At 38.4% G+C, this 9,652-nt stretch overlaps 1 protein-coding gene across 2 annotated transcripts; it reads left to right on the forward strand.

Moving 5' to 3' along the window:
* The first annotated feature begins 59 nt into the window (after positions 1 to 59).
* On the forward strand, positions 60 to 8,990 carry slc26a2 (solute carrier family 26 member 2). Of its 2 annotated transcripts, XR_015764455.1 has the most exons (6): positions 60 to 169; positions 1,334 to 1,942; positions 2,109 to 2,399; positions 3,939 to 4,387; positions 5,582 to 7,506; positions 7,551 to 8,990. XR_015764455.1 is itself a non-coding variant. In XM_014997800.2 (5 exons), exons 2-5 carry the CDS (start codon positions 1,349 to 1,351, stop codon positions 6,402 to 6,404), a joined length of 2,157 nt encoding a protein of 718 aa, XP_014853286.2. In that variant the 5' UTR covers positions 60 to 169; positions 1,334 to 1,348; the 3' UTR covers positions 6,405 to 8,990. The 2 variants fall into 2 exon arrangements, 1 of the variants encoding a protein (XP_014853286.2); XM_014997800.2 differs by having other exon boundaries at positions 5,582 to 8,990.
* The last annotated feature ends 662 nt before the right edge of the window (positions 8,991 to 9,652 follow it).

Genomic DNA, 9,652 nt, shown 5'->3' on the forward strand with positions numbered 1-9,652 from the left:
ACTGTCTGTTTCTAGCTGCAGATCACATGACGCAAACACGTTTTCTGAAGACGTCATGACGTACCACATTACAGTTAAACGTAAAATGAATCCGAGGCGGAATAAAACTCGACTTTTGGAAAGTAAAAGGAGAAAAACTTGTTCGTAACAGCGCTTCGTTCGGCGGAAGGTTAGTGAAATTTAACTTTAACGTTTTCCTCTCTGAATTACGTCCGGTCACGTTAACTTACGTATGTCCACGTTGACAATTTGTTTACAATGGTGCTTATTCATAGGACTCTGTTAGATAATTAAGAGAAAGAAAGCGACCCAAGCGATGCTATATCGATCTATTCAACGAAGTTGTTGAGACTGCTGGTGTAAATTTCGGCAACTTCCAAGTGGCAGTATATAAACATACTATAGACTTAGCACCAACACCATTGCTCTGCTTTTAACATTGTGAAAATACGAACTTTTACCTTTCCTGCCGAAGAAAGTATACAATATTATTTTTAACTACCAATAGTCATCTTTTATTCGGTCACATTTATGAGTTATAACTACACAGGAACGATAACCATGTTCTACTGTCACTTTCCTCATTCTTTGTCCAGACTTTGGTCCGTATATTCGCCATTCAGGTTTTCTTGGTATGTCGCTTTATGTGTAACCTGAACTGTAAGCATACGCAGCATATCTCATACGCATAAAAGAAACATGCTTTTAGATATGGACAAAATGTGAAGTCATGCTAGAGGGACTTCCGTGCTTTTCTATTGCACGGTGACTGTTATCAGGTTTAAGATGAGATGAATTGTAAAATACATTTATTAAACATGCTATTATGAGAAAAGTATATTCTGATGTTATCATGGCAATGATAAGAGATAGATACTATGACAAGAATTAAATGTGGCGACAAGAATTAAATGTGGCGGACGCAGTGTGATACTTTGTGTATACTTCTACTAGGTCCTTCCATTCATGTGGATGTTATTATGACGCTCTATCATGTCAATGCTACAACCTGAAAGCTTTAGCTTTATAGGAGGGATAATCCACTTAGCTTCAAAGAAAAAAAATGTTTCAGGAATTGTTTAAGGAGCACAACATCAACTTTGAGGTGTTAACTTGCATTTCCAGCTCCCCAAATCTCTAAAGAAGCGTCTTGTGAGATGTGCTTGACAAAAGTCTAATCTGCTTAAAGAAACTGCTAACATCCTGTTGCCACAGCAGACCTTTAGTTTGTAGACTTGCTTTCCCAGCAAAAGGGCGACTAAAACAGTATTAGGCAGGTGGTCATAATATCTGATTGGTTTTAATGTTTGATCACTGAACATTGTCACTGCAGGAACCAAAGCTCAACATGCTAGATGGGGGCGACTGTTGCACAACTGTGGAAGCTGACCCACAGCAGCCACTGATCCTGGAAAGAGCTGAGAAGGAACCTGAGAAGAAATGGCATACTGTTGTGTCACATCGGGTGAAGAAGCACTGCTCATGCTCCCCGGAGAAGGCGAAATCCAAAATACTGAGCTTTGTCCCAATTCTGCAGTGGCTGCCCCGCTACAAGCTAAAGGACTGGATTCTGGGTGATATTATGTCAGGACTTATAGTTGGAATTCTGCTGGTTCCTCAGTCCATTGCCTACTCCTTACTGGCTAGTCAAGATCCTATATATGGTTTATACACTTCCTTCTTCTCATCTATCATTTATGCCATCCTGGGTTCCTCCAGACACATCTCAGTGGGGATATTTGGAGTGCTTTGCCTGCTTGTGGGTCAGGTTGTGGACAGAGAGTTGGCTGTTGCAGGATACCTCCCAGAAAGCAGCTTTGGCAGTAACAACAGTGATGCCTTGTTGGCTGGCCAGGGGAACAGCAGTAATGTAGAGTGTGATAGAAGCTGCTATGCGATCACAGTGGGAGCAACAGTCACCTTCACTGCTGGCATTTACCAGGTAAATTTAATATCTCACAGTTGTCCATGAAAATAAAGATAGTTGTTAATGTGAAATTAGGCATAGTTTTTAGTAAATGCTTACATATTCAAACATTTTATTAAAGTCAAACATCAGTTACTGCTTTACTTTTTAACTTGCTTGCTTTTTAATCTCTTTCTCTTAGGTTCTGATGGGCCTTTTGCAGGTAGGCTTTGTCTCCGTCTACCTGTCGGACTCCCTCCTCAGTGGCTTTGCAACAGGGGCCTCCCTGACCATCCTCACGTCCCAGATCAAGTACCTTCTGGGGCTGAATGTCCCCCGGGCGCAGGGCTGGTTCACTCTGTTCAAGACCTGGTATAGTCTGCTCACCAACATGGCAGAAACCAATATCTGTGATCTAATCACAAGCCTGGTTTGCCTGGCAGTCCTGATTCCAGCAAAGGAACTGAATGATCGCTTTAAATCCAAGCTAAAGGTAAAACTACTAAGAGTTAGATTTGTATTTCTATTTGCATGTCTTAGACTGTTTAATCACTGAGAGAAATCCATACTCTTTTCTCCATAGTGAAGTAAAAGTTGCGATCCTGTCTGGGTTATGGTACACAAGCTACTCTCTTCTGCTATTTTCTTACATAATTAATGTGCTTATTGATATATTGCATGTTTCAGGCGCATGCTAATCTCAAAAGGTATTATAAGGAAGCATAAACGACTTGAAAAAATGGCCAAAAAAAAAATTCCAAAGAATATTAACCCTACAATTGTGCATTCAGGAAAACATGAAAGTCATCCAAATGGATAATCAGACAGTATTGTGTCTTATCAGGCACCGCATAAATAATGTTACATCTTATGCACTGGGATTGCCACTTGGTGGTGCATATGGATCACTATCAGTGGCAAGCAGGCATGGCCTTTAGGATACAAGGCACTGCAAATCCATAAATAAACAACAGTAAAATAAAAATGATTTTGTTGCCATTTCTTTAAATAATCAGAAATGTTAATGTTGCTGGTAAGGAGCATTCAGGGACACTGAAAAAGTCATCACAATATTATAAAATCATGATAGATGTTTATTTTTCCCCTTTTCAATATGACAGAAATGTAAAAATATATATATTGTCTAAAAAGTTCTTCAATATGCAGTTTATTACCAGTCCCTCATTTATTAGCAACTTTCCTATACAAATTCACTTGGTTTGCATTAAGTTTGAAGTCTTGTCTTCAGTTTCTTCTTGTTGTTGATTCTGCATTCCACACATTCGGACTTGGTCTGTAACGATAGAGGTGTTGATGTGACGGTCGAATTGTAGAAACTCTAGGTTGTCTATGTCGGTGTGTTTGTGCTATGAGCTTTCAGTTAGGAGCTGTAGTTGGTTGTGTTCCTGTGATGTTAGTTTATCTCAGATATGCTGCAACATTACGTGCTTCACTTTGCACAGTTAAGTCCTTGTTTTTCTACAGCTTAAAATGTCTGCAGTTACAACAGGAACCTGTCTGTACAACCCTCTGTTCTCCATGCGTCCTGTATCTGCTGTATGCTACTACTGTTACGATGACGGACAGCTATTATAGACAGTAAATATGATCCTGGCACTGAGAATTAAACTAGGCAGACTGATCTCGATGCTCAGTGTTTTGGAAACTACATTTTTGTACTGACCTGACTTTTACAACGTTTAACTCATTGAAAGTTTTCAGTGAGTTGTTCAGTTCCTTTGGTCCAATTTCTGCCTAAGTCATTGCTTCATTGACTGTGACATTTCTATTATTATGCCCTCAATATTTTGGTTGATGCTTAGCATACATATGCTGAGAAACAGGTTTAGTGAGTCAAGACGCACCTAAACACTAAACATGTTTGAAAAAGACTTATCGTAAGCATGATTCCAGGTTCAATGCATATAAACAAAGCCACACATTTGGCTCTAAATGTGAACTTTTTAATTTGATCATACATATATCATATATTTTACACCAGATTTATTTTACTCCTTTTTCTCTTTCCCAGGCTCCGATACCATTTGAGCTGTTTGTGGTTGTAATCGCAACCGTTGCCTCTCACTTCGGTCACTTCAACAGTAAATATGGTTCTGGAGTGGCTGGAGTCATCCCTACAGGCTTCCCCCCTCCTCAGCTACCATCATGGACCCTCATCCCCAATGTGGCTGTGGACGCCTTTTCCATCGCCATCGTGGGATTCGCCATCACCGTCTCCTTATCCGAGATGTTCGCCAAGAAGCACGGCTACACGGTGGATGCCAACCAGGAAATGTATGCCATTGGCTTCTGCAACATCCTGCCTTCTTTCTTCCGCTGCTTCACGACCAGCGCTGCTTTGACGAAAACCCTCGTCAAGGAGTCGACGGGGTGTCAAACGCAGATGTCGGGCCTGGTCACGGCTGTTATTCTGCTGTTGGTTCTCCTGGTTATTGCTCCACTCTTTTACTCCCTTCAAAAGTAAGTGTGTCAGAATTTCTAGACACATTAAACATTTCTAGTTAATGTGATTTATTGTTTTTACATATGGATATCATATTTCACCTAAAAATTATGATCCTTGCAATCAAGGTAACATTAAGCATTCATTTGTCTGGAAAATGTTTGTTGAGGGACACTGCAGCTTAGGAAAAGTAAAATTTCTTTTTTGTGTGTTTTCTCTCCATAGAGTGAAAATGCTTTGGTTGCTTTTAATCAAATTTTTAGATTCCCCTAAAAACATGTTTTAAAAAAATACACACACTACAGGCACAGAGTATAAAACTTTAACATGGCAGTCATTTTAAAACGTCCCCAGTGTTTCAGGAAGCAGCAGGTTTACAACAGGATCTGCTTGTGTTTACATTTTGAAAAGAGTTTTCAAAGGTAGACTTTGACAAATACGGATAACCTCTGGTTATAGTTCCGATCCCATGTTGACTCGCCTGCTTCTCAGTCAGCTGGAGCTCTGCTCAGTACAAACCCCGGATACAGATGTTTTAACATAGCCATTCATTTACAACAATAAACAGGCAGTAAAATAAAGGAAAGTAGAAGCAAACCATCAATGAATACAAATTAACTCTCACATAAGGAGTCGCCCTGCATTAGTTTGCACACATATTTTGTCATGTTACAACCTTCGCCGTGCTTTTATGATTAAGCAACACATTTTCTTGTAAGTAAAAATCAGAAATATGTGGCATGCAGCCGCATACTTTTCCAGTTTTTAAACAAACATCTTTTTAAGCAATTATCTTTTCTACAACTGCTATAAAATGAAAGGATGAAGCGATGAAATGGCGAAGCGTGCCCCTGAAATGGGGATACGAATCAGTGAAGACTGAGCTCGCTTGAAACTGGACAGCAGTTTGACACCCCACGTGTTTTTATGTGGTTGCCTGATCTTTTGCAATTGGCACATGTTTCACGCCTTTCCTCTTTCTCACACTGACTCACTTTGCACGCCAAACCCCCCTTGAAAGTTGGCAACCCTGGTTAATGCACACTGAGGTGAGCTGCTAAGGAGAGATATTCCGCTTAGTTCCGCTAGCAACTGCAATTTTTATCTAGAGTAGCAGATGAGCCAAACGACTCTGAGGTTTTTTTTTCTTCCTTATTCTGTCCAATGAAAACTGTTTTACATGAGGTTTTTCTCTCTTCTGCATTATACAGATGTGTTTTAGCAGTTATCATCGTGGTGAACCTACGTGGTGCTCTAAGAAAGTTCAGGGACGTTCCCCGGATGTGGCGCGTCAACAAAATCGATGCCTCGATCTGGCTGATCACCATGGCAACATCAGCGCTGGTCAACACAGAGCTCGGCCTCCTGGTTGGTGTTTTGGTGTCGGCCTTCTTCGTCCTCGGCCGGACCCAGCAAGCCCAGGTCCTGGAGCTGGGCCGCGCTGCCTCCAGGGAGCACTATGAGAACATTTCATCCTACCGTGGCCTTCAGACACATTTTGGAGTGGCTGTATTCAGATACGGCGCTCCGATCTACTATGCCAACCAGAGCTTGTTCAAAAAATCTCTATACAAATGTGCAAATCTTAATCCTGTGAAGGAGAAGGCTCAGCGTTTGAAATTTGAAAAGAACAAAAAGCAGAAAGACACTGAAGAGGGAGCAAAGGGGATGTCTGAAGACAAACAAAACAGGGAGAGTGAGGCTTCTTCATCCGTAATATTGATGCTGGACGAAAAGTCTTCCAGAAGCGTACGCAGCTTGGTAATCGACTGCAGCGGCATCTTGTTTTTGGACACGGCAGGAGTGAACGCTCTGAAAGAGGTCCGCAAAGATTACAGAGAACTTGCGGTTGAAGTGGTCTTGGCCCAGTGTAATACTTCAGTACTGGATTCTCTGGAAAGAGGCGGTTACTATGACAGCAAAAAAGATGGTGAGGTAGGAAAAAACAACATGATATTCTTCACCATCGCGGATGCTGTCAGCTACGTCCAAAACCTTAATGTGCCAAATGGAGATTGTGATAACAAATCCTGAAGATGCAATAATCCATCCAAAGGTTCAGCACACAGCTAAACAGAAGCTCTTTGTCACCAACATGCCTTATAATTCTGCTGCTGCTGATGGAGGTTGGTGTTACAGGTGTAGATCAGAATTATTTATTTTACCTTCAGGGGTCAAATCAAACTTAGAGAAGAGTTACTGGAAACCTTAGTTATGATGTTACAATATAATCTTATTTTTCTATTTCGTAAGCAAACACACTGAAATGAATTGTTGAGTGCATTTTCCCTCCAACCGTTGGGAGAGGTCTAAAATTTATATTGATGTATTTTTATTTTGCTACGTCTGTCATGAAAATCTATTCAACCTTATTTTTATTCTACTTATTTTAAATCTAGTAGTGATGTTTTTTTCACATGGAATAGGTTTTTTTTTTTTTTAGTCTTTCTAAATTTGACAGTTGCTTGCAAAGAGAATAAAAAACCCCAGAGGAAGATAATCATAAGTTAATAAAATCGCATCTTCACTGCCTTTCTCTTTTTTAAAGAAAACATGCTTTGTACAAGAACCCTTCCTTATTAGTTGTCCTTCCAGTCAAACTACTTTTTGCCTTCATAAATAGAAAAGTGACAATACCAACAGGAAGCGTTTACTTTTGTCCATTGAGGAACAAAGTTTAACTTGATTTCAATCCGTATTACAAATTCTTCATTGTTTTTGTAGCAATCCTCATTATTTTTAGACGATAGTTTCATCACATATCTTTTCCACATTATGAAGCCATAATTCATGTCTGAGAACTCCTGATTTATTCATCACATCAGTGCACTTTTGTATTTGACTATTAAGGCAAATGCTTCAAAGCATTCCTGATCAGAAATACTGTATGCTTGGCCTCATTATCTCAATAGACCTCAGTAATGCAGCCATCTAAGAATAAATGTAGGAAGTTAGGTGTTTATCAGTGCTCTGTTTTTTTTGTTTGTTTTTTTTACAGGATTTTTATCCCCATTGGATAAATACACGTAAATTAAAGGTAAATGTTTTATACTAATGGTGAAAAGGAATTTAATTTAAGGTGTCTTGCGCAATTTTATCATGGAGGCAGTAAAACATATGACTGCCTCCACTATTGGCAATGTCAATAGTGACATTGCCTGTCACTATAGCTAGTGACAGGCAATGTCACTAGCATTAAGCAATAATTTAACAATATAGTCAGGTAGTCAAACATACATTATTACATTTCATGTTAGAGATGAAGGTTTGATTTTTGTTAGACTGGAGTAGGCTCTTGAGTAAACTTTAATTACCTATACTATACAGTTGTTTGAATCTGTGGGATTTGGACATTGAACTTTCTCCTGGTATTCTGCAGCACTAAAAAACTCAAATATTGCTTTAAACCTAAACTGGTTTTCAAACGGTTACATTTGGTGGTGTAAATCTACCACAAAATGGCTCACAGCTGTTGAATTCGATCATAGTTTTAAATATGATCAAATTCATTCAAGCATTTATTAATGCTTTGCTGAAACCAAGAGACAAAAAGGTAGAGCCAACAGCAAAAGTAAGTTTTTGAGGTTTCCAAACACTGCTGAACAGGTCTGACTGTAACATGTAAAATATGCAGCTGAAGGTTAGTTGTAGTGAAGTGAATGCTATGTACTCCTCTGAGTTTTGTGGTAAGTCATCATGGTTTCAGTTCAAATATTTGATCAGTCAGCAAGATGAAGGTTGAATATACATTGAAAGGTTTACTGTAGGTCATCAGAATGAAAAGCAGAGCAGTTATGCAATCATAAATGAAACGTTTAGGAAGTCGCTGTATAAATAGTTTTCTTATGTGCTGTAGCACAGGACCTGGGTATAAAATGGAGGAAGAAAAATTACCTCAGGCTTATTCTCACTAGAACAAGTAAGGAAACATTATTGCTGCTTTAAAAGCACATTAAAATATGTACTATTCATGTCTGAAGTGCCTAAAGCTTTTGCTGTCTCTGTTACCAGACATGCCTTAAATTACAAAGTAAGATTGTATATATAGCACTCATAATCCTGTCTGTAAAGGCTGTACGCCCATTGTTTAGGTATGACTGTTAACATTCCATTTGCACTCAATTATGGGTGTGGGAGCTGTAAATAAATGTGGACTCACCAGTTTTACTTGTTTTGTTATGATAATCAATTATAGGTATTTTCCTGCTGAATTATACTAAAGAAACTGTTAAGCTTTTGCTCAAAAACAAATCCATTAGGTAACTGAGATGTGATTTTTTTTGTATGCTTCTAAGACCATCAGTGTCTAACTTTATTTCTTTAAACAAAGTATCTATGCAAAAATCCATATTACAACCTTCTCTTGTGTATAGTTTTGTAGTTTTTAATGTGAGTAAATCCTTGAACCAAAAGAAGAGCACAATTATTTTTATTGCTTTAAGGCTCAGGTTTATTTATTACTCAGTATAGACAGGAAGTCACAAAGTTTGATGTAGAATCACAATGTTACCCTTTACAAGAACATTTATATGGTTGTGATATTTTAATAAATAAATAAAAGCGTAATTTTGCAATCGGTTTTCTTATTCTTTATAGTTAAATAAATGAATCTGTCACCAATTGTGTCTTGCATTTGCTTAAAATTTGGAACGGAGCTTCCTGGAAAACTATCAATCCCTGTGGTGTAACCATAAGAGTTTAGTTTAATATTTTTATAGCATTAAATAAGGACATAAAGATTTCAGTTTACCCTCCATTTTCTCTTGTGAATTATTCAGTGCTAAAGAGTCTGTGCTCATTGAGAAGTTAAAGATATAATAATTCAAAATTAGTTGCATTAAATGAGTCAGGCAGACCCAGTAAAAGAGCAAAACTGTTTCAGCTGTATTGTATATATATTAACTTTGTCTCTGTCCAGGGTGAACCCCGCCTCTCGCCTGAAATGTCTTGCTGGAGATGGCAACAAGGATAGAGACAAGGATGTACAGAAAATGGATGGATGTGTTTTAATTATATGTAACTTTTCCTTTATACAGTCTTTTTTTTAATAGACCTCCTGCCCAATTTCCTTTAATCTGGGAGTTTCTTCAGGTCTTGCCAAAATAGAGATAAATCAGAAGAATAAATGATAATCTTAAAATAATCATCTAAAGTCTTAATTCATTTATTAATCAGTTTGCTCTGTGGATGGTGGGACACTGAGAGAAGACAGACCATTTTTTTAAAATCAGTCGGATGTTTCAAGGTAAGCCAGATTCCTTCCTTCTGAAAATGGATTAAAC

This window comes from Poecilia mexicana, unplaced genomic scaffold (genome assembly GCF_051168715.1).
Source record: "Poecilia mexicana isolate PSO_F unplaced genomic scaffold, ASM5116871v1 scaffold_10, whole genome shotgun sequence".
Lineage (NCBI taxonomy): Eukaryota > Metazoa > Chordata > Actinopteri > Cyprinodontiformes > Poeciliidae > Poecilia > Poecilia mexicana.

Coding starts and splice junctions, on each gene's coding strand:
- slc26a2 (XM_014997800.2), top strand. CDS start 1,349: ATGCTAGATGGGGGCGACTGTTGCACAACTGTGGAAGCTGACCCACAG. Junction 1,943..2,108: donor TCACTGCTGGCATTTACCAG/GTAAATTTAATA, acceptor TCTTTCTCTTAG/GTTCTGATGGGCCTTTTGCA. Junction 2,400..3,938: donor GCTTTAAATCCAAGCTAAAG/GTAAAACTACTA, acceptor TCTCTTTCCCAG/GCTCCGATACCATTTGAGCT.